We start from the raw sequence: 25,826 nt of genomic DNA, 5'->3' as shown, positions 1-25,826 counted from the left end.
CAAAGCAGGCTCCAGGCTCTGATCTGTCAGCACAGAGCAGGAGGTGTAAAATAAACTTTAATTCAACGTTAATGTAGTATAGAAAAGTGCACACATCATAAATATACAGCTCAATGAATTTTCACAAATTTGAATACAGCATTCAATACAGTATATTCAGCACCCACATCAAGAAACAGCTTTACCACTGGGACTCCTGGGTGGCTCAGTCAGTTAAGTGACTTCCGCTCAGGTCATGATTTCGCCGTCCTTGAGTTCAAACCCCACATCGGGCTCTGTGTTGACAGCTCAGAGCCTGCTTTAGATTCTGTGTCTCCCTCCCTCACTCACACTCTGTCTCTAAAAAAGTAATGAATGTTAAAAAAAAAATTAAAAAAAAGAAAGAAAGAAACAGCTTTACCAGCACTGCAGAAGCCTTCCTCTTCCCTCTTCCATTCATTATTTCCCCTCCTTCTAGTTAACCACCTTCCTGACTTTTGTTAACATACTTCAGTGTTGCCTGTTTCTGAATTAAACAAATGGAATTAAGTAGTAGGTACTCTTTGGTGTCTGGCTTCCCTCAACATTAAGTTTGTGAGATTTGTTTATATTACATGTGATTTATCTTAATTTTTTCATTCATTAAATTAATATGTATTGCACTCTTATTAGTTGAAGAGACAAAAACATCTAAATCATATGCAAATTCAATCAGTATTTTCCAAATGTAGAATTCTAGATCCTATTTTAATATCGAGCAATAACAAAAAAGAAACCTTTAACTGCACTTTATTCTCCATGAAAATTAAGGTACCACCTGCTTTACCTCAGAAGGTTGTGATTCAGGTTCCTGTTAGCATCTCCATGGGTTCTTAGTTTTTGTCCTTAAAATTAAAACCTTTCTGTTTCTATTATATTTTAAAACATTCAGGAATAATTTCTTATATAGATGCTTTTAGCCAAAGAACAGTCTCCTAATGAAAGGAAGCAGAGTTTTAAATACCATTTCAATTGATGGACACTTGTATAGACAAGATATTCAGTCATTCAGCTCTGAAGCAACACAACATTGTTTCTTTTTGTCCTTTATATTATCATCTCATGCCATCCTTCAGACTATTTTGCAATTTGTAATTTTAGTCTGCAAAAATACAGCCTATTTATATTATAACATGCATGAAAAATGTGTTGAATTTTCCAAAAGAAGAACACAAAGCCCTACCTCTTCTTCCCATTCATGGTAATTGTTTTTCACTACGAAGTTAACATATTTGTGGGGCGCTTGGGTGGCTCAGTTGGTTAAGTGTCTGACTTCAGCTCAGGTCATGATCTCAGCGTTCGTGGGTTCAAGCCCTGCATCAGGCTCTGTGCTGACAGCTCGGAGCATGGAGCCTGCTTCAGATTCTGTGTCTCCTCTCTCTCTGCCCCTCCCCTGATCACATTCTGTTTCTCTCTCTCAAAAATAAATAAAAATTAAAAAGAGTTTTAAAATTAACATATTTGTGACTTCAAGTATTTTTATCATGTGTATCCCAAAAGATTTTTCATTCATTTTCAAACAGGTTTTCTTTTTGCTTATATTGAAGAATATCTTGCACATCTCTATAATGATCTCAAGTGTCATCTCCATTCTATAAGATAGAAAACCTTGAAGTTTTCCTGTAATCAAGAGTAAAATGTGTTTTTTCATTTATTGCCAGAAACATTGTGGACCATTTGCAGCAGCTGGAGATGTAACTTGAAGCACTTTTCCTTAACATAATACCTCTCCAGATACAGATACTGGTTCAGTAGGCTTGGGATACAGTCTAAACATGAATTGTTTGAAAAAACTCCCCAGGTCAGCCTAACTCAGATTTGAGTTGAGAACCATTTTTAGAAACTCACTCAATCTGTTAGAAATGGGAAAACTAAAAACTAAAACTAAAACTACAAAAACCTTACTTATGAAATCATTATTTTTTCCCCTGAGATTAGGAACTGAATATCAACACAATTAAATAGGACGAATGCTTTCTTGAGCATCTATAAAGTGCAGATTGCTGTCCTAGTTACTACAGGCTAATTAAAAAATGATTCACACACAGCCCATATGGTCTTGTAGAATGTACAGTACCATTCTAGGAGCAAAATACTAGGCAGGGCGTGTTCCTTGAGAAAGGTATAATGTGTTGTTAAATTTTAGAGAAAGACAAGTTCATATCTGAGCAGAAGTGCCAAGATGTGCTCATGACAAAGTATGATAGGTAATTTATCTGAAAGGAGAGTAGGGATTTTAAAAGAAGGGATTTTGTGAACCCATTAAGTAAAGGATTTTGTTTTGGGCCTGTGATTGTGAGTATGTTACAATGTATTAGAGGGAATTAATGGGAAATACAGATACATATACAAAGGTAGGTCAGGACCATATGATGGAAGGCTTCTGATAGACTGGAGAGTATTTTCTGAATTCCATTGGAACTTTGGAGTCATTAAGAGATTTTGTTACTGAATAATGAACCAAGGACATTCTAGCACTATGAGAGATATGGGAAAATATTTGCAGAATGATTTGGAATCAGGGAGACACAGAAGTATAAAAACTAGTTTAGAGGTTAAGGAGGTTTTTGGGATAGTAATGAAACTTATATTAGGTTGGCAGTAAAGGCAATAAAAAATCATAAAACCCTTGCCGTGAAAAACAACTAAATTACATTTTGAATATGCATAGAGCTTTGCAGTTTACAAAAGTGTTTTTCACCACTTTCTCATTTGATCCTTATAAGAATCCAGTAGGTATTATTTATTATCTTCCTAGTTTTGCTGATAAATGAATTGAGGTTAAGTTTTTTGCTTCAGATTGCATGGTTTGTGAGCTTTTCAGTTCTTTATACAAAATGAAGCTAGATACTAGAGCCAGTGTTAAGGAAATGGAGTATATAAGTTTGTAGCTGCTGGATGGTTACAGTTGAAGACTGAAGTAAAACACAGATCTCATATTCTGAATGTAGTTGAGAATGAAATATGCACATCACTAATGGAAATAGGGGGTTGCTAACTTGTCAGTTTGTGGAAATTGAGGTAGCTACGATGAACCTGATTTTGGACTGGGTGAATTTAAACTTTTTTATTAGCTTTTTTCTTAAAGTTTTTATTCAAATTCCAGTTCATTGATATACAGCGTAATATTAATTTCAAGTATACAAGACAGCAATTCAAGACTTCCGTATAATACTTAGTGTTCATCACAAGTGCCCTTCTTAATCCCCATCACCTATTTAACCATCCTCCCACCCACCTCCATTCTGGTAACCATCAGTTTGTTCTCTATAATTAAATATCTGTTTCTTGGTTGTCCTCTCTCTCTCCTTTTTCTCCTTTGCTCATTTGTTTTGTTTCTGAAATTCCACATGAGTGAAATCATATGTATTTGTGTTTCTCTGACTGACTTATTTTGCCTAGCATAATAATAACTCTCTAGCTCGATCTATGGCCAAGATTTCATTCTTTTCTATGGCTGAGTGATATTCCATTGTGTTTATATACCACATCCACTTTATCCATTCATCAGTTGATGGACACTTGGGCTGATTCTATAATTTGGCTATTGTAGATAATGCTGCTATAAACATCGGGGTGCATGTATCCCTTTGAATTAGTATTTTTGTATTCTTTGGGTAAATACTTAGTAGTACAATTGCTAGATTGTAGGATACTTCTGTTTTTAACTTCTTGAGAAAACCCCATACTATTTTCCAGAGTGGCTGCACCAGTTTGCATTCCCACCAACAGTGCAAGAGGGTACCCCTTTCTCCACATCCTCACCAACACCTGTCATTTCTTGTGTTGTTGATTTCAGCCATTCTGATAGGTGTGGGGTGATGTCTCATTGTAGTTTTGATTTGTATTTCCCTGATGATGAGTGATGTTGGCCATCTGGGTGTCTTCTTTGGAGAAATATGTATTCATGTCTTCTGCCCATTTTTAAATTGGATTTTTTGTTTTTGGGGTGTTGTTTTATAAATTCTATATATATTTTGGATTCTAACCCTTTATCAGATATGTCATTTGCAAATATCTTCTTCCATTCCACAGGTTGCCTTTTAGTTTTGTTGACTGTTTCCTTAACTGTGCATAAGCTTTTTTTTTTTTTGATGAAGCTTTTGCTTAGTTTTGATGAGAGACTCCCAAATGTAAACCTAGAGAATGGTCTCATTCAAACAGTATTAGAACTCATGATGGCCTCATGCCAGAGGAGCAAAAACATTCAGATCACCTCAACCTAATTCTTTTGTGCTCTCTTCTACAATACCCAGCTCTCTCTTCCTAACAGATACATATATTTTGAAGACCTGGCTTTGCTTGCTCTCCCCCCAAGATTGCTTTTTTCATTCTATTTCTTTTTTTTTTCATCCCCAATTCTTTTTTAAAGTTATATATCACAGGGGAGAATGTATATCAGGCTATTAGAAATATGAGACTAGGGGATGGGAGAGATGCTGGAATATAAATCAAAGGTATAAACTGGAGAAACATCTACCTCAAAGATCTCTTTTACACAGTGGAAGTATATGTAATTACCTACTGAGAGTTTTGAGGGAAAATTCTACAGACTGGTCATAAAAGTGTTCCAATTAAATGAAACTCCTAGTTGTGAGTGATGAAAAGATTCTGATAGTAATGGTGCTGATCATTTATGCAATAGGATTTACTGATATTCATTGGTCACCCATTATTTTCTCTGTGATTCTAAATACTAAGATGATTTGAGATTTTGTGTTATGCACATGTGTTGTATAGTTGTACAGCGTTTGTCACTCACCTACTAGTATTCCAAATACACATAAAACTAAGCTTAGTGACAACTGAGTCCTGGAAAAAGTTTATTAAAATTTAGCAGGTGACAAGGTCACTATAGATGTGCATCTGCCAAATACCTTTACTTTGTGACAATTTTAATATTTCATCGAAATTGTCTAGTCAGAAAGAGAGAAAATGAATAAGAGAGACTGTGGTGTGTACAGTCCTTTTGTTATATAAATTGTTCTACAGATAGCTTGGGAATCCCATTTTAAGATCATGCACCATACAAGTTTTAAATTTAATTTGGTATGCCAAGCAATTTTACACATTTCCTCTCAATTCTCAAAAAATTCTCAATAAAAAATATTATTATTGTTCTTTTTCCAGACATGAAAACGAAGGAAAATGTGGAAATGGTTTTTCCATTTTACATGACTAGTAACTAGTCATTGGCTGCAAATCAAACTACTGCTTATTCCTCTATCTTTCTAAGCACTGCTTTTATCTCCCATCATCTTTCGCTTCTTAGTGTAGGAGAAATGGAACATGGTATTCAGAATTCCAGAATCTTTTCTTTGAAACATGAGTTCTTAGCTTTAGCGTTTGATGTTGACTATTGTAGACATAACTTGAGAGAATTAAAAAAAGACAAAAATACATTGTAGCCATGTATTCATGTTGCATTTCAATCCTGTTTGGGAAGGAAAATTTTATAGTTGCTGATCCGGAGAAAAATTAAGACACATAGAACACTGCCACTACCAATAACAATTTAGGTTTGGTAAATATTCGTATATGTTTCAGTGCTTGGTGTTATTTATTTATTTTGTAAAAAAATTTTGACCAAATGATTGACATATGTCTCTCTGGTATGGATAGAAGCTCAGTTTCCTAAATGATTTTATGTGCTAAAGGTTAATTGGCTGCACCCCATCAAGGATTTCTGCTCTGATTTTGATATTTAAGCTCTAATGTTCAACTATGAGATTCTTAGTTCCAACCTGTTTGGGTATATAATGCTGGTACTCATAATTTATAACTGATGTCTGTACTTACAAGTTGAAAAGGGAAAATAAAGCCTTAAAATAGCTTTACTTAAAATCTACAGGTAATTACGTTTGAATTATCTAAATAATTGTCTCAACCACTTCATTAGAAATAGAAGACAGAACTTTCCTTTGTGTGTACATTTCATAATATTTGGAATAATTTTTGCATTGTAGTTTAAACCAGATAGTACAGTTTACATTCACAGTTGTTACTAAAAATCAGCAACATTTTAATATTAAGCTAACCTCGTATAAATTTGCATTTTTGGTATTGCACTGAATTTGACACCATTAAAGAATATCTGAGAATAAACCATTCTTTTGGATTTTTCTAATCTGTTCTATATATATGTTTATTTTTTTAATATGAAATTTATTGTCAAATTGGTTTCCATACAACACTCAGTGCTCATCACAACAGGTGCCCTCCTCAATACTCATCACCCACCCTGTCCTCCCTTCCACCCCCCATCAACCCTCAGATTATTCTCAGTTTTTAAGAGTCTCTTATGGTTTGGCTCTCTCCCTCTCTAACTTTTCTTTTCCTTTCCCTACCCCATGGTCTTCTGTTAAGTTTCTCAGGATCCACATAAGAGTGAAAACATATGGTATCTGTCTTTCTCTGTATGACTTATTTCACTTAGCATAACGCTCTCCAGTTCCATCCATGTTACTACAAAAGGCCATACCACTTTCTTACACCATTCACAAAAATAAACTCAAAATGGATAAAGGACCTGAATGTGAGACAAGAAACCATCAAAACCCTAGAGGAGAAAGCAGGAAAAAAACCTCTCTGACCACAGCCACAGCAATTTCTTACTTGAGACATCTCCAAAGGCAAGGGAATTAAAAGGAAAAATGAACTATTGGGACCTCATGAAGATAAAAACGTCTGCACTGCAAAGGAAACAACCAACAGAATGGGAAAAGATATTTGCAAATGACATATTGGATAAAGGGCTAGTATCCAAAATCTATAAAGAACTCACCAAACTCCACACCCGAAAAACAGATAATCCAGTGAAGAATGGGCAGAAAACATGAATTCTCTAAAGAAGACACCCAGATGGCCAACAGGCACATGAAAAGATACTCAACGTCGCTCCTCATCAGGGAAATACAAATCAAAACCACACTCAGATATCACCTCACGCCAGTCAGAGTGGCCAAAATGAACAAATCGTGAGACTATAGATGCTGGCGAGGATGTGGAGAAACGGGAACCCTCTTGCACTGTTGGTGGGAATGCAAACTGGTGCAGCTGCTCTGGAAAACAGTATGGAGGTTCCTCAAAAAATTAAAAATAGACCTACCCTATGACCCAGCAATAGCACTGCTAGGAATTTACCCAAGGGATACAGGAGTGCTGATGCATAGGGCACTTGCACCCCAATGTTTATAGCAGCACTCTCAACAATAGCCAAATTATGGAAAGAGCCTAAATGTCCATCAACTGATGAATGGATAAAGAAATTGTGGTTTATATACACAATGGAATACTACTTGGCAATGAGAAAGAATGAAATATGACCTTTTGTAGCAACGTCTGTGTGTATATTTAAACAGATTAAGTGTAATTGTTTGTCATTGAGGTTCAGTTAAAGGAAGTACTCAGTAACAATCTTTTGACTAGGAAATAAAAGGTCCTTAAAAACAGCTAGGTATTTTTTTGGTATCACAATTTCTCCTATGATTAGTATTTATTATATCATGTATGTAAGGCTGTCAAAATTTGCAGTTTTAGATTTTTAAGGTTGATTAAATACATATAGTTATAATACAAGTGGCATATATTCATTTCAATTGTGTATACTTTGCTAAGGGGTGTTGCAGAATTATTGGCAACCTTTTCCAGAAACAAAATTTTTTAAATTTCCAGATTGATATATACATAAAAATGTATGAAAGTACATGAATATTCATAGATTATGGCACTTCAGTTGTTTGGTTTACTAGCACTATTCTATGATTATACACCACAATAGAGATAAAAGCTTATAAACATATTTTTGGCCACAATTGGTGATTTTGTACATAGATAGAACAAAATAAACATACAAACGAGAAGAATTTTCTAATGTGCCATTTTCCGTTTATGTTTAAAATGAATTCACAATTGGAATGTTTAGATTTATAGAAAACTATCCTTACATTTAGATCTTCACACATTCATAGTGCCCATCTGAAGTCATTGCTATCTAAATAGTTCTTTAGTGTTATTTTTCCTAAAAGTGTAGAATAGGATAGTTAATATGTGGAAAAACTCTACTTTAGATCACATGCTAATACATTTGCATATATTACAGAATAGTCTAAATGAACAAGCCAATGAAATATATGTATTATAAACATATTGTAACCTCTAAATTTAACATATATTGATATTAGGGCTGCTTTTATGGCCATATTCTAATACAATATTTTTCTTCCAAGAACCCAAAACAAACTTCTGTTATTCTGTTCAGAACAACTGAAGTTAATCAACTCACCTTTTTTTTTTTTTTTTTTTTTTGAAGTGAATAGGAAAATGTATTTTATGCTTTTGAGGGGTGAAAAATTTTTACTAGAAAGCTTAATGACTTATGCAAAATCAGTAAATCCCAAAGGGAGAACTTATAGGCAGACATTATTTTTATTGGGTTGCATAGATATTTCTTTCATTTCCACTAGAAAATTCCCAGATATTATACTATATTTTAAGGACAAGTTTTTAATTAAGCTTATCATTTAAAAGGAAGAACTTATTCATGGGGCGCCTGGGTGGCGCAGTCGGTTAAGCGTCCGACTTCAGCCAGGTCACGATCTCGCGGTCTGTGAGTTCGAGCCCCGCGTCAGGCTCTGGGCTGATGGCTCGGAGCCTGGAGCCTGTTTCCGATTCTGTGTCTCCCTCTCTCTCTGCCCCTCCCCCGTTCATGCTCTGTCTCTCTCTGTCCCAAAAATAAATAAATAAACGTTGAAAAAAAAAAATTAAAAAAAATAAAATAAAAGGAAGAACTTTTACACATAAGTATTATCCTATCTAAGCAACCCAAACACCAATTCACTGGGTACTTTTAATTCTTTGATTAATGTTTTAGATTTGTATCTCTTGGGAACTCAGTGATTCTGAAATTTTGCTTCATAGTCTCCTGGAGCCTCATTTGGTTCAAAAATGTATTAATTTATTCAAGCTTCTAACACACATGGAAAAACTTCTATGATGTGGGTTATTCTATTTCCATATTTTAATACTTTGAAGATATTCACACTGTTAAAACCATTAAAAAGTAACATGCCTCAAAAACACATAAAATTATTAAAGTATCTCAAAATGCCTAAAACCTTTGTTTCTCCATAAATAGTATAAGAAAAAATAATTTTCACTTCAAGAAATATAATGGGTAATAATGTAGGAATTCAAAGAAAGTATTATAAATCTTGAATGGCAATAAATGATTATTACTTTTGTATTAATATAAAAATAGCACACAATCTCCAGTGGTGAAATTCTTGCAAATCCAAAAGTTCTGAGCTGTCAAATAAGATCTAAGTCAGTCACCTCTATCTAAATGTGAAATTTCACCAAAGTGGGGTGATCTTTTTTTTTTTAATTTTTTAATGTTTATTTTTGAGAGGGAGGGGGAGAGAGAGAGAGGGAGACACAGAATCCGAAGTAGGCTCCAGGCTCAGAGCTGTCAGCACAGAGCATGACACAGGGCTCCAACCCACCAGCCACGAGGTCATGACCTGAGCTGAAGTTGGCTGCTAAATGGACTGAGCCATTCAGGCCCCCCCCTGGTATTTTGTTGTTGTTTTGCTTATTATAACAATACTATTATTATTCTCATTCAGCTGAAAAAATATCACTCACTGGCTGATAGTTTAAATTTCAAAAACAAGTTAGTGTATCACACAGACCTTCCTTTCTAGAGATTACTGTTCAAGGTAAAAACTAGAATTCAATCACTTTGAAATTATAGAGAATAAAGTATGTGACATGGATTACATAAAATAGTACAAGTTGATGAAATTGGAGAATCTAACTTCCGACCTTATCTCAGTTAACTTTTTAATTAATATAATCCTAGAAAAAAATATCTAAAGATCCTGGCTAGCTAAAGAAACTTCACCCTACCTTTCAATGGATTAAGTTGCATTTGTGAAATTATTGGTAGGTAAAAGTGATTGTATATTAAGAATTTTTGGCCATATACAATTCACTTTGTTTATTTGCCTGATGATATATTGGTGCATTAAGCTTATTAGAGGCAATAGAAAAGAATCAAAGGTAATTATTTTTTTAAAAGTTAGATTTTATGTGTAGTTGAAATTTGCATTATATCTAGTAAATACACTTGGACTTTAAATAATACATTTATAAATATATATTATAAAAATACTTACATATAAATATATATAAGAAAATATGTCTATACCCTGTATTTAAAAAAATGAAGTAGATATATAGGCACACAGTTTGAGCTTAAATGTGATAAATCATCATACAGAACATTTTCTTTATAATGACATATATCATTTTTCTATGTAAATGTAAATCACATCAAAAATATTATCTTTATCTGAAAATGTGTTGTTTGTCCCAAGTCTTTGTATAGATGAATAAATAAATGAAAATAAAGTTAATAAATGAAATATTAAATAATAATAGATATAATACATACATTAAAATGTACACTTACGTAGATGTAATATCATATATTACTATGTAATATTTTATATGAATTTATACCTAAAATGACAATAGTATTTATTATATATATATATGCTATTTATATCTTTTTAAATTTTTGTCTGTATTAGAAATGTATTAAGGAGCTGGTATGGATAAGACTGATAAAATTAGCCTAGTTCTCCTGCTGAATTCTTGATATTTGATATGATTATATCTGTTTTCCTCTTTTTTTAAACTTTTTTTTTTACATTTATTTTTGAGAGACAGAGCGTGAGCGGGGGAGGGGCAGAGAGAGGGAGACACAGAATCCAAAGCAGGCTCCAGGCTCTGAGCTGTCAGCACAGAGACTGATGTGGGCCTCAAACTCACAAACTGTGAGATCAGGACCCCAGCCGAAGTCAGTGCCCAACCCACTGAGCCACCCAGGCACCCCTGTTTTCCTCTTGAAGGCCCAGAAGTATTATTGTAATCTATGGAGGGAATAAACCAGGACTTTACAAATGAAAAAAATTACTTTTGTAAGAATGTTTATAATCTTTGTTTACTAGCACAATTAATAATCATAATAATTCTGCAAATTTATAGACAAGTTCTTAATCTGGGAATATTTAAAGGTTATATTTCTAGATTTTTTTTAAAGTAAACTAAATTCTCTGTCAGGATTTGAGGAAGTTACAAGGGAAAAGAAAGATTTGATTTTGTTGAAATTTTCACATAGAACTACTTCCTTTAAGAATCAGTAGGGGCTGGTATTCTCTTGTTTAAAAAGCCCCAGAAAACCAAAACATTCTTAGATGCTGAAAAGTCTTGTCAAATTTGAAGGCTTTGACTAGAAGAAAAGCAAAGAAAATTAGCAAAATCAGGCACAGCTGATAACAATATTGGACTCATAAAGATGACTTTTAGCTGATAACAATATCTGGACTCATAAAGATGACTTTTAGTGTTGATTGTGAGAAATCACAAATCTGAGGGCATAGTTTACTTGTGATCGTGGAGTTAGTGGTTTGGTTTCAGTCACCTCTAGAAAAACACTGCTGCTCTCCTACAAATACAGGCTTAACCAGTAAGAATGTCTGCAACCTATGAGTTTAATTAGGGTCACCATGACTACACTTCAATTAAAAGTGTCTCTCACTTCTGTGACTGCTTAATCTCTAGCTTATTTTAAAAATGTTGTTATGCTTGCTAGGACTGGACCAGATTAGACAAGATAGAGGAACATGGGAAGGCAGTATGTTTAAATACCAATGGAGGAGACTTTAGCATCCGGGGCTGTTGTTTCCATGGGAAAGATCATGCCCATTTTTGAGCTGGAATCTTTTCAACATCCTAGAGAAATTGTCTTTAACACACAATTTGTTTACAAATCCTTATGTGAGAGGTCCTTCAGCACACACCTGGCACACGGCACACTGTAGTGTATGTACTCCAGAGGAAAGGAATCGCATTGGAATAGTACAAGCCACAGGTGTGTGTAACTCCAGAATAGCATAACGCAGCATATATCAGTTCATAAGCCTATTGCGTCCTCCCAAGTTATTTTGATGGAAGCTTTCTTACAATTATATATATGTGTGTCTGGAATCATATTCTTAATAATTGGAAAAAGGTATCTTAGTAGTGTCTTTTTTGAGGAGTTAAACACTTTTCACAGAAAAAAAAGAATCAAATGAATTTTCTGAGTCTGTTTTCAAAACCGTAAGTAGGCATTGCCTCCCATTTTTCGGTGAAGACTTAAGGACCCCAAAGTTGACTCACTCCAGACCACATGGTGGTAGAGAAAGGGCTGAGATGGATTCGGTACATACATGCCATTTGTATACACTATGTGCAAAAGTAGTTTATTGACAGTCAAGAAAGTAACAGTTATCTGTCCCAAGGCAGGGTGGCCTTCAGGAAGATCACCAGAAATGCCCACAGAAGGCAATATTGCCTGCTTCTCTTTTCTCTGCCTCTGGTGGGATTGTGTGGGTGCACTTCTGGGGAAAAGAACAGTTGTTCTCATTACTCTCAGAGTTGTTTTAAGGAGGTAGAGAGAGTGATGGTGGTTACTGTGATTGGCACTTGTGCCAGTCTTTTAGACTGAATATAGTCTGAGGCAAATCTGTTCATATGACCTGCAAGGTAAGATCACAGCATGACTGTGATATTACCCTGAATCTAGTTCCAACTTTCAACAGTGCCCATTTACCAGGCAATGAGGTAGATGCTGAAAACATGGAGATGAGTTTATCTCCTTTCTCACCTTCAAGTACGGAGACTGAGAGGGGAGCTATGTAAAGAGCAGGTACAATACAATACAGGTTTGTGACAGTAGAGAGATATTGGCTTCTTTAAAAGCAAAGAGAGAATGGCATGAAGCAGGAAAGGCTTCTTGGAGGACATAATAGCTAGCCTCCATAGTATAGGTGACGCTGGGAAAGAAGGTGCCAAAAATGGGAGGGGGGTGTGGTGGGAAAGACACATTTTTTAGGTAGGGACTGTCCTACAGGTTTCAAATGTAAATGTCAGTAGACACAATCGCCATTTTTCCACTCTTAGTGGAGCACAGAAATAATTGTAATATACAGATTTTATTTAACAATTTAATCACTTTGCTCAAACAAGGATTTTAGAGGCAGACTACTAGCTATATAGTTGTAATCAATTTGCTTTAAAAATCTTTATTTCCTCAAATTCTAAGCTATATAGTCATAATCAATTTGCTTTAAAAATCTCTTTATTTCCTCCCTTATAAAAAGTAGGGAGAACAAATTAGAGAGGTAAACAGACACAAATCAGATAAGCAGCCCTGAGGTAGACTTTATTTTGTAAATGCAAAGACATAACATAGAATAATTATTTTAGATGCAATTAAATTAACAGGAAATAGCAAAGCAGTATTATTGAATCACAAGGAAATTGTTGGTTGTGATTTATTGTATAGTGATAATTGTTTCAATATTACAGTATTGAAAATCATGAACAGATAAAAATGTTAAAGCAAATTAAATTTTTCTTTTTATCTCAGTAAAATCTGGAATAGTTGATGATAGGGGAAAAGATAATTACAAATCAGTGAAAATTACATTTAATACTTTCTTCAGAGTATTTATCTATGGCGTACTAAATAATTTTTTAAGTAAGACAAGTTCAAAGGAAACTAAAAATGTCCATGTATTCAAGAGATCTATGATGAAATTGACCTGGGAATGAGTCCACTTATCCACCCAAATTCTTAGGATGTATTCTGGAGACAAAGCACCTTATATCTAGGGTTGGCAAGTTTACTGCTACCTGCTTTTATGCTTTATGTTGATAACCTTTCAACAAATCCTCACTTCTTGGTCATCCATTTCTCTGGCTCTGAATAGATACAATAATGTGTTTTCTTTATCTCACAGAAATGTTGTCTTGGAGGTTGAAATGCAATCTGTGACTCACTTAATACATTTTCTCCTCTACAACACATCATAGCATTGCATTTATATGACATGCACATTCAGTGTTTTATTCAAAATGATAATCTTGAACAAGATTCAGAATGGGAGGAGCAAATATTTTATTCATTCTTCCATTTATTTGTGTCCTGTCTTACTCTGAAAAGGATCCAAGGTAATTTACAGAAATGCATGTAGTAACATATGGTGAACTATAAACTGGGCGAGGAAATGGAAGCAAAGGGGGAAATAGGGTAAGAAATTTGAAAAGCCTGCATAGGACAGCACATCATGCATACATATCCTGCAAGAAATGGCCATACATCTGGGTGTAAACCCTCTAACAACTAATGCAGAGGGGAAAATCTCCATTTATTAATAAACAGGGTGCTTTCAGATTAGGAAACACAAATGGAAGCACAAAAGTGCAGATTCATAGCATTGAGTCCCATTGTTCATCATTCAATTCTGTAGAGAGTAACAAATTTACCAAAACAAAACAGAACCAAGTATCAGAGAAATGCTTCTTCGAGAGCTCCATAATGACTTCAACAGGAGCACATCAATGTGTGCCGTATGATAAACTTGACCATTGCAATTAGGTCCAGATTTGCCACTCTGCTGGACTTTATCCAAATGGGTATTACATGTTCTTGAGACTTGATTGAGTAATTGTATTTACTTGAGATCAGTAAATATTGCTTCTCTCTACCAAGTTTTCGATTAGTGTTGAGTGGTGGGAATTTAGTGTTAATAGTAATAGCTGCATATTGAATTTAAACAGTTAACCAGATGAGGATTACCATAGTCAGAAAACTACCATATGGGCTTAAGTGATCCAGAGTTTATTTTAAGCCCTCTATGTTAAGTTCCCACCACTAGTGTGGTAAGTTCTGTTATATAAGGCTTGGCCACAGTTACCAATACCAAAGCATTGTGCTTGAAGTGCTCTAATAGAATGTTTTATCTCTGGAACTCTTTTTTTTTTTTTAATTTTTTTTAATGTTTATTTACTTTTTGAGAGAGAGAGAGAAACTGAGCATGAGCAGGGGAGGGGCAGAGAGAGAGACACACACACACAGAATCTGAAGCAGGCTCCAGGCTCTGCACTATCAGCACAGACCCCAATGCGGGGTTCGAACCCACAAACCGTGAGATCATGACCTGAGCTGAAGTCGGATGCTTAACCGACTGAGCCACCCAGGTGCCTCGATCTCCGTGACTTTTAAGATATTTGAAGCACGCACAGCAATGGAGGAGGATAGATTCTAAACAGAATCTCTATAACTCAGTTTTTAAGGTCTCACTGAAAGATACCAAGGTTATGAGCTTCCACCTCTGAAGGTCAAAGAAAATTATTCCACTTATTAGAAATATGTAGCACTAAATTACCATTTTATAATTTTCCCTGTGTAACTTCAATGAGTGATTCCTAGGAGATTGGGTTCATACATACAAATATATTTACCACTGTTTCCAACCCTCTTTCCTTTCACATTTTCATGTGTGTAGATATGCTTCTGGAAGTCAAATCTAGAAGGGGTCAGCGTGGTACATCTATAAAGAGGGATGTCCCATTTCGAATAATATCATGTATGTGTAAGATCTTTGACATAAGGGAGAACTGAGAGGCTGGAATCTAAATGAGCTGTATTTTAAATAATGTTATAAAACAATTCCTATTGCAAAAACTCTACTGAAATTAATGGCAGCTAGTTTTCTCTTCTAAATGCCATCTTTAGAAATCAGTAATTTGGTTGGCTAGATAACTTATTTGTTGGTTGTCACTGGTCATCAGGTCTATGGAGGTTTGATGGATTTTAGTGATTCACAACTAAGCATTAAACCTACCTCGGGTTTTGGGATGTGTATATATTATATACATATGCTATATATATATATATATATATATATATATATGTATATGTATATATATATGTATGTATGTGTGTATATATATGTGTGTATGTATGTATATATATATATGTATGTATGTGTGTGTATATATATATATATATATATATATATATATATGTATATATGGTAATAATGAACACCTTGCATTTGCAAAGTGAATGGGCCAAGCTTAAATTCTATGATATAAATAACGGTGACATCCCTTATGGTTTGTTTTACCACTTTAGTTCCTGTAATCTTTATCTTCTTCCTCTGTCACATTACATTTCACCACTGCACTGAAAACCAGCATTTCTTAGCAGTGTGTGTTCAGATTACATAGGGTAGCAGAATACAAGTCCCCTCTAAACTACCGAATGTATAACATGTTTTTTATGTTGCTAGGTAAACTTCAGTAATCACATTGACAAAGATTTTATGGTGAGAACTAACACGTATGCTTAGTCAATTCCTATCCCTCCCCAGCTAAACTGAGAAGACACCTGTAGAAGGCCTGCTTTCTGAGAAGGCAATGATGATTGTTTCAAGATGAAAAAACTCAGAATAACCATGTTGATATTAACAGTATACTTTTAAACCATTATTATTGAAAATGAAATTTGGTGACTATTATCCATGTTAACTTGGGATACCCTTGAAAAATAATGTCCTATTACATCCTGGTCATTAAGTTTTAGGAGTTTTGTATATTGTATTTGTGATTATTGATGTAAATAATAGTAAGTTTTGAGTGTCTTAAGCTTTAATCCTTTTTGAATAAATTATTAATCGTTTTGGTAGTATAGATGATGAAATGTCTTTGAGATATGAGTTATTAAAACAAGTACCATTTGAAATCTTAATGTTCAAATTAATATTTTATAAATATTTATCAAATTGGGATAACTTGAATATTATTTGAATACTAACAAAATGTAATTTTTGAGTGTACATAGTTTAGGGTTAAAGAACAATGAAGTTATGTATGGATTCTCTTTTAAAATATGTTATTAAATTATTCTCATAGTAATTTTTTCATGATTAGACTGTACGTTTGCGAAAAGCTTTAAGGTATAATTGGCAAATGTATGAAAGCTAATACTATATATTTTGCCCTTAATTTTAGTCATGATTTCATTGGAGAATTTACAACAAGCTATAGGGAACTTTCTAGAGGACAATCACAATTCAATGTATATGAGGTAAGGGGAATTCTATTCTATTATTATTTTCCTCTGGAATAAGTAAATTTATGCTCTGAAAGTATAGATTTTGTAAAGAATAATTGGCAAAGGTTAAGTAAGTACCAATATACGTAAGAATCTTTAAGCTTATTAAACACACTTGTTTTGGAGACTGAATGATATTATTTCTCTTAAAGTTCCATGATCTTTTAACTCTGTTTTGAGAAATTTATACATTCTTGCCAATGAAGCTTTTTATTATTTTTAAAACTTCAATATGAATGCAAGTTCATTTTTTCATAAGCCTCACCCTTTGTGTTTTGCCTTCCTACCAACCTCCTCCCCCAAACCTTTTTTAATAAAAAGAGAAAAATAGGTGTTTTCATTATGTCACCATGGTGTTATAAGATTGAGCGACTTCCCTGTTGTTTAGCTGAAGACTGAAAGGAATGACAAAGCTTGATTCAGTCATGAAAGAAATCCAGGTTATTAAGGCAAGCACAGTAGTTGTTTCTGCCTTAAACCTACCTTGCCAGTTAGCTACCAGATATGTTTTGAGCACATGGTGTGTTTTGGCACTGTTAATACCTGAGCTAAGCTACCTGTACATTCTCTATAATTTTTTTTATTTAACAAACATCAATAGGAAAGGAGAATATTTTAGTATTAGTCAATAATCGTAACTCTCCCTGCCAGATTGACACTAAAATTGTACCCTCTTTTAAGTTAGGAGTGGAGCACTTTCCTTCTTCTATGGCAGTAGCATTTTATTCATTCACTTATTCATTCATTCACTTGTAAAAATGTTTATCGCATGGCTTTTATATTCCACATTCTCTGTTAAGATGGTTAAAAATTTCAGAGATACAGAGATGATTAAAAATTTCAGTGTGTAATGGAGACTAACACATGAAATATGGTTTTTTATTTAAAAACATTTTTTTAATGTTTATTTTTAAGAGAGAGAGACAGAACATAAGCGGGGAAGGAGCAGAGAGAGAGGGAGACACAGAATCTGAAGCAGGCTCCAGGCTCTGAGCTGCCAGCAAAGAGCCCAATGTGGGGCTTGAACTCACGAACCGTGAAATCATAACCTGAACTGAAGTTGGATGCTTAACCAACTGAGCCACTCAGGCACCCCTGGTGTATTTTGTTAAGTGCTATATACTGTATAGTATTTTACTTAGTAGAGTATGAGATATTATAGAGCAAACTTCCCAGGCAAGAGCAAAGATGGGGTAAGCATCAGTTTTTCTATCTGCGTCTTCCAGTGACGGAATATTAAGGCTCCATATAGGCAATGAAAATAATAGAAGACAGGTGGTACTTACCGATCCCTGTTTTCGCCACCTATCCTCGGGCTTCTATATCTCCAGCAAAACCCAAGCTTTTAAAACCCCCCTACAGCTTTCCAGACTGGTTTTGGCAGATAAAGACCTCTTGTCAGTTCCTGAGCTGATGGGATTACCTCCAGAACTGCAGTCATGCTGGGTTGGAGCCGCTTTTGAAGCTGTTAGGTCTGCACTAGTATCTATGGTTGGGGGTGCTTTTATCAGAGTCTTGAATGGGCATGGATTCTATCTCATCCCTGGGTGGATGAGACTGGCTCTAGTACTTTATTCAGTAGGCTGGCACTGAACCAGTGTTCCTCTTGAGGGTATACAGTAGGGTCCTCAGTCAGTTGGCCTATTACTAAGTGTGAGGATGTGTGTGGCTCCGGCCAGCACTTTTTGAGAACTCGTGTCTGATCACCTGATGGGTGTCTAAGCAGGACTGGCTGTGGACCATGCCTAAGAAGGTCAGCCACTGAGTCCCATGGCTGTTTCAGGTACCATAGCCGAGACTTTGGTCTGTAGACCTGGCTTTGGAGGTACAGATGGGCATGTCTCCCACCAGGTCCCTGGGTGGGCTTCCTGATCAAGATCAGAGGGGCTGAGGCCTAATAAATATAAGGATATTTCATGATCTCCTGAGGTACAGACATGTGAGTGTCCCCTGGTGGGTCCTTGTGTCAGCAATACTGCTCACAAACTATAGCTGGAAGGAGCTGAAACTAAGTATTGGGCCCTTTCAAGGTCTGGACAATTGCAGACAGGATTGTTTCTTACTCGGACCCTGGACCCATAGGATTGTTGGTGGACTGCAGCCGTGAAGGGGCTGGAGCAATGTATAGAGCCCTTTTGGGATCTCTAAGCTTGCAAAGAGCTTTCAGGATCTCCATACATGCAGACAGGAGTGTCTCCTGCAGCCTTCATGTACCTGCAGACCTTCAGGTTCATTTCAATAACATGTATTTGCACTCTGCTCCAGCCAACCTGGGCCGATTGCTTTTCCCTCTTTCCCAAATGTTGTGTCTTTCCTTTTTTATTGTAGCCTTAGTTTAAATTGATAAAGTTTACTTCAAATACTACTTATTCATAAATTCTTTTAACTTTCTTTACCTGTCAAATGTTTCCTGTGTATTTTGGATTGGGATGTGCTGAAGGATCTTCTCTTAAAGCACTTATGTGTTTTTTTATCCTATTAGATCAACAGATTTTACTCATCTTCATATCCCCTATGTTCTTTGGTGTCTTATATAATATAGGAGTGCAAGAATATTTTCCTCATGGAATAAATGGTCAAAAATTAAATCTTAGGTCCACAACCAGACCTTTACCAATCATTGCATAGCCTGGATGTCTGGTGGAAATTACTGCCACTGACAGCAAAAGAGTAACAGAGCCCTCATATATGCACATAGCCAGGTGATTTGCTATGTTAGTGTTCTTTACCTAATAACAAATTTACGTCTCCCGAATATATTCTTCTTTGCTATACATAATTATTATTATTTAGGACCTAGGATGTTAAAGGTCTCTCTTGCATCAAGAAGATACAGCTGGATAAGGGTAATCAATGCATAAAGTGATTGAGAAGAATATTACTGAAAAAGAAATTTTTTTTTAAAGAAAACAGTCATGAGTAAATTTTATAGAGAAATTTTGGCCTAAGGACTGTACAGGAATCATAGTAAAGGCATTTGTAAATGAATAAATGCATCAGCAGTGAAGACAGCAGTTTGAACTACACATTTTTTATATATTTTGTATAAATCCTATGTATGTTATGTATAAATCCTAACACATTGTAATTATCTGCTTTCAAGGTGGTGAATCCCAAAAAGAAAGGAAAAAAGAAAAAATATACTAATTCGGGAACAGTAAGTCAAATTTTATGTTATTCACTAAAGAGCCAAATAAATGAGTTAAAAAAAAAAAAAGTGTAACATTTACATTGAATAGCACTAAAGACTAAACTCTTGAAATTTCCCAAAACCCAGACAGGGCCTGTCTTGGTAATGTATTATGGATTCTTATACGCTCGGGAATGGGAGTTTTTGTTTTTTGTTTTTGTTTTTTTCTTTTTTTTTTTTAACATTTATTTATTTTTGAGACAGAGAGAGACAGAGCATGAACGGGGGAGGGGCAGAGAGAGAGGGAGACACAGAATCGGAAGCAGGCTCCAGGCTCTGAGCCATCAGCCCAGAGCCCGACGCGGGGCTCGAACTCACGGACCGCAAGATCGTGACCCGGGCTGAAGTCAGACGCTTAACTGACTGAGCCACCCAGGCGCCCCTGTTTTTTTCAATTTAACCTAGGATTTTAATATGAAGGTGTATAATAGAAAAATGAACTTGCCGTGGGAATGGTTGCAATGGAGAATACCTTATAAAAAGTAGTGACCCAGCTTCCTGCAGGTTGTCCTCAGGATTCTGTGGCCTCTGTGGGAAGCTGAAGTTTTGTTATGAAATCTTCATTGAGTGGAATCACACTAGAGAGAATCAAGTAGGTGTGAAAAAGTGTGTTAGTAAGAATGACTATACTCTTTACAGGCTACACTTAACTATTAAGACTCATGGCACATGAAAGTACTTGCTTATAGTGTGTTAAGATTTGCACCTTGTAGAATGCAGGTCTAAACCGGGACAGGAAGGTGTCGATGAAAGTATCTTAAGATTGTGAAAAAATCTTAAAATCATCCTATTCCTTCTTTTTGGAGAATTCAAGTGTGCCTTTTTTCCCCCATTGGAGTATTATTAACAAACACATAATGTTATCATTCCAAGTGATTGATGCAACAATTCTGACCATTATTCCACGCTCACCACAGTAAGTGCAGTCACTGGATTTCACCATACAACCTTATTACAGTATTATTGACCTGCTGTACTTTTCATGTCTGTGATACTTCTGTTATAATATACTGAAGATTTTTATCATCAGATTAAGTTTTCTTAGGAGAAGCAAAATCTAAGTTCTCTTCAAGTTTCCTTTTAAAGATGTATACTGCAAGACACTTAAAATATTAGATAGCCCCATTACAGGAACATGACAAAAGCACACCTTTCCTCTCATAAGGTTTAACTCACTGATTCTGATTTTTTAGTTTTAACTATGTTTCAACTCCTTTAATCTTTCCTTTTATCTAAAATGGGAAGTAACACTGTGTCATTGTAAATAATTTTCATGCTATTCTTCAAAGGAACTAAACTGCTCATGGGAAGGAGTTAGTTAATTTTTTTTGACCCTTTTCCTTCTGCTAAATTTTAAATATAAGAGCAGTCAGTCCTAATTGATTTTAATAAAGAATAATATCATTATTGATTTTCAAAATGTAATGTTCCTCTCTAATATGAAATATGAGTTCCTCTCTAATAGTTAGAATAAAGTCCATTTAGGTTTCCGTTAGTACCAGCAGGTAATTTCTGCCTTGTTTCTTCCCTTTTCTTTTTCAGGTAACCTTACTCTCTTTTTTGGTAGAAACAGAAGTTTCATTCCTTGACTATATTAAAGGAGGGTAAGTCATTCTCTGAAATTGTTTCATTGCTTAAACATTTCTTTCATTGTGTCTAGCAAGTTCTACCACTAGGTAACAGGCAACTGAAATGATCAACTTTAATACAGTCTGATGGCAGCCTTTTTGCACTTGTGTTACAGACTTCAGGAGATAAACACAAAGAGCTATTACTTTGGGGGAAAACTGTAACTTTCCTTTGACCAAGAGAAAAAAATTTCATTGTGTTAATAGTAGTTGCAGATAAAGCTATTATATGTACTTTCAGAGAGTATTTTCACTTGCCTAACATATGGGACTTTTTATATGCACTTTTTATTATTTTTGAGATAGAAGAAAAGCTTAAGGGCTTGTTGTAAGTGTATATTTGAGCTCCAGAATATTAAAGAATGTATCATGTCATAAAATCATAATGCAGAAATGAACGGTGAATAGTTACTTAGTTGCTCCCTACACTTCCAGGCAAGAATACATTTCAGAAAAAAAAAAAAAATGTTCTTGCAACCTTTCTTGAAATGTTTCAGAGATCAAACAGGGTCTGTGTTGGTAATATATTATGGATTCTTATACCCTAGTGAATGGGGAGGGTTATTTTTTCCATTTTGTTCCTATTTTTAACCTAGTTGTCCCTGTTTTTTTAGGGACAAGCATCCCCAGAGATAGAATACAATCATTCATTACCATACCATCTAAAATGTCCACGTATTATAATTTATTTGCTATTACTTACATTTACAACATACAAAAATGGTGAGAGGTAAATTTGAATGTGTTTAGTAACTTCATGACAAATAATAGCAGCCAGAGACAACACACTTATAAACCTCTTCCTAATTATGATTTAGCAATCTTTTTTTTCCTAACACCAGTTCACGGATAGAATGCCATGAGGCGGAGGAAACGGATGAGGAGGCCAAAGGAACAAAGATAGTTGACCAAAAAACAGAGAGCTTGACCTTTTTGCTCTTAGTTAAGGAAACAAACAAACAAAAACCAAAAACTATACTTGCTTAAGTGGAAAACCAATGCTATATATGGACATCTTGCAATGTGCCACCTGGCTGCACAGACTCAGAAGCTATGGTGGTTGTTTCCATAAAGTTAAAGGAAAATGTACTAAAGTAGAAAAAAAAAAAAATGTTTGCTGTTAAAGAAAACCTTCAAGAGTGAGCCTGTGAATAAGGAGAAAGGAGATGGATCTTTATTTAGCTTTACAAACCAGAAGGACAGCCAAACTCAATTGGTGTGCTTGTCCAAAAAGGATGAGAGGAGGTGGTGTTTTTAAAGCTTCAAACCACAATGAGGGAGAAATTTCAGTTGGTATCATTTGCTCAGTGATTGGTTGGCCTCTTTTGCTCAGTATTGTGGGTTGGGGGGAAGTTTTCTAGGTGTCTAAACCTCAAAATGATTATCCTGATTCTAGTAAGTGACTGTTCTGTGACCTCCAACTGGTGACAGTTGCAAGATGGACTCAGAGTTGTCAACTGTTCCTTCACTCCTTTTCCTCTTCATTTCCCCTTTTTGATCACTGGTGTATGAAACATCACCATGGTCAATTATGGTGGGGGAAACTCATTATGGTAGAGTTCCTTGTTGCCCAGGTGCTTGTCTGCTTGGTTCTATCCAGTCCTTCATAGGGGGCATAGGGATATACATTAGAGCAGTATACACAGAAGCTTAAGTCATCATAATTAGCTTGGGAGTGGAAGAGGAGAAGAGAGGCACTTCTGGAAACAAACAAAACATATTTTATATAGCAACCAGATATTTAATCTAAACATTAATAGTCTCATTCAGTATTGTAGTCCAGGTTTAAAGATATTTCCTATTTTGTTAGGCAACCAACTAAAGAGATTGAATGACGCTAGGTAGCTTTTAATATGTTGGAGGTGGGTTTGTTGATATTGTGAAGCCAAGAGCCCTGTGTGAATTTTTTTTTTTTTTAATTTCTAATTCCATGTTGAACAAAGTATTTACCCAGGAGTAACAAGAGATATTAGCAACAGCACAGACACCCCCTTGTTCTACCAACCAGTAGTCAAGTGCTATTTGATTGTCTAGGACTACTGAAGCAAGAGAGTCCCAGGATCATTGTAAATTTTGTAGGGCTGAACCAGTTTCGTGGGATAATTCCTATAGAACATTTGTGAGATTACATTGGGTGGGTTTGTGATAAGAAAATCCTCCCCAGGGGGCCAGCATGCCTATAGCCAGACCAAATCCAACAACTATTATACCTAAAGTCCTTTGGGTTCTATTAGGGGTAGGGTTGTGGGTAGGGTAGACAGATTAGGTTATATGAATCCTAGAGTACAGTGTCCAGCGACCCAGGTATTGTTAATGCTTTTGAAGGCTAAGGCTTGGTTAGTTCTTCCATAAGGGTTTCCCATATAAGGACAGATAATTAAGAGGGCTGCCACAGATAAAAATACACCCTTCAAAACCACACCAAGATTCAGTTGCTCATGTTTTATTGTTCAGAGTGGTGCTTTTGATAATGGGGAAGGAAAAATTGGCACAGAAGGAAGATAGGGGTCCTGCAACGTAAGGTTTGTGGAGATCACAGTAAGGATAGAATTTGGGATTAGTTTGATTATAGCAAAACCTCTTACATATATTCCACTGATGAGACTTTCTATATGTCATTCCCTGGGAAATCACTGGACCCAAGTATTGATAGTAAGTTTCATCATTTGTCTTTTGTTCTGCGATGACCTGGTGGAGGGGAGTAGCATTAGGGGACGTGGATAAAATATGGTTTTAGCTTGATAGATTATAGTGATCAGTGACTGCAAAAGTGAGATTTACATCTGTAGAAACCAGACTAGGTCCCAGGTGGACATATCTTATTTAAGAAGTGAAATTGTGTACAGGAGTAATGTCAAAACAAGGAAAGGAGGTTAAAGCAAATGGGGTTAGGGTACCTTTGAGAGAGTGAGGGGGAACAATTATATTTGACTAGAGGTGTTGTGCATGATCTTAATGATCATTATCTGTGGGACAATCTTCTTGAACCAAGGGGAGTTAATAGAGAGTATTTTTGTATTTGGTTGGGGTGTTGTGTGGGTTATAATAACATACCCAACAATTTTTAGGGGGTATGTTTGGGACATGGGCTATGTTTGGGAAGGCTTAACAATGATATTAGTATTCCAATCACAGGGGTTCTCTCTTTGATAGAACATAGTAATACGGATATTGTTAACTGGTTTTTCTTCTTGAATTTGTATAGGAGTTGAGAACAAAGGGTAGGGACTATAGGACTAAGTCTTATTAAAGCCTGAGGGTCATTAAGGAAGTCTCCATTTAAGAACTCAAGCCACAGGAAGAGCTAAGGGTCATAAAACTTCAAGCCAGTCTTGGGAGGGGGCAATAGAACAGTGATGAAAATGAGACAAAAGGGGAAAAAATAAGAACTAAAGTAAAAGTAGAGTTCTGGATTGGTGCTGGATCTCGGGTTTCAGTTATTTCATTGGATATTGTCTGTTTCAGTTCTGGGTCTTGGGATATCTTCTGGAAGGGGAGTGGCTCACCAGTTGTTTTCAGGATCTGGAGTCTTTTTTAAATGAGAAATGTGAATCCATGAGTTGGGCCCTGGTAGCTTTGTTGCACACGAGTTGGTTAGCAATACCTAATAAGGCCCTATTTTGGCGGTAGAGAATCTTTAAGTTGATGTCTCTTCAAGTATACTGGATCTCCAGGCTTAAGGTCATGAGTATTTTCTTCATCTCCCAGGAACATTCTGTAAAATGAATCTTTAACAAGTTTGGCCTTTTCATATGTATTCTGCAGAAGTCCCTTACAGTACTGGAGAATTTCTCCTTGTAACAAAGTGGAGGGCAAGTGACCCTTGATTAGGTTCATAGGATGCCTAGTGATGATTTGGAATGGAAACAATTGAGCTTTTCCAGTATGGCTAGATTTTAGATAAAAGGACAAGAGGCAGGGTTTGGGACCGGGTTTTTTTTTTTTTTTTTTTTTTTTTTTTTTTTTTTTTTTTTTT

The 25,826-nt window shown here is 35.5% G+C and overlaps 1 protein-coding gene and 1 long non-coding RNA gene across 2 annotated transcripts in view; one reads left to right on the top strand and one right to left on the bottom strand.

Annotated features, from left to right (window-relative positions):
• CPNE8 (copine 8) overlaps positions 1 to 25,826 on the top strand; it is a 227,106-nt gene that overhangs the window by 128,619 nt on the left and 72,661 nt on the right. The window contains exons 11-13 of the mRNA XM_049625275.1: positions 16,930 to 17,005; positions 20,136 to 20,189; positions 21,765 to 21,826. Of these exons, the coding sequence (XP_049481232.1) occupies positions 16,930 to 17,005; positions 20,136 to 20,189; positions 21,765 to 21,826 (192 nt within the window). The remainder of the gene's footprint in view (positions 1 to 16,929; positions 17,006 to 20,135; positions 20,190 to 21,764; positions 21,827 to 25,826) is intronic.
• LOC125918955 (uncharacterized) lies at positions 20,411 to 21,073 on the bottom strand. Its single transcript, XR_007456638.1, has 2 exons — positions 20,929 to 21,073; positions 20,411 to 20,800 (listed from the first exon to the last, which is right to left on the bottom strand). It is a non-coding gene; the product is annotated as an uncharacterized LOC125918955 (long non-coding RNA).

Source organism: Panthera uncia, chromosome B4 (genome assembly GCF_023721935.1).
Source record: "Panthera uncia isolate 11264 chromosome B4, Puncia_PCG_1.0, whole genome shotgun sequence".
NCBI lineage: Eukaryota > Metazoa > Chordata > Mammalia > Carnivora > Felidae > Panthera > Panthera uncia.
The sequence above is the reverse complement of the archived record's forward strand: the minus strand, read 5'-3'. Positions and strand labels throughout refer to the sequence as shown.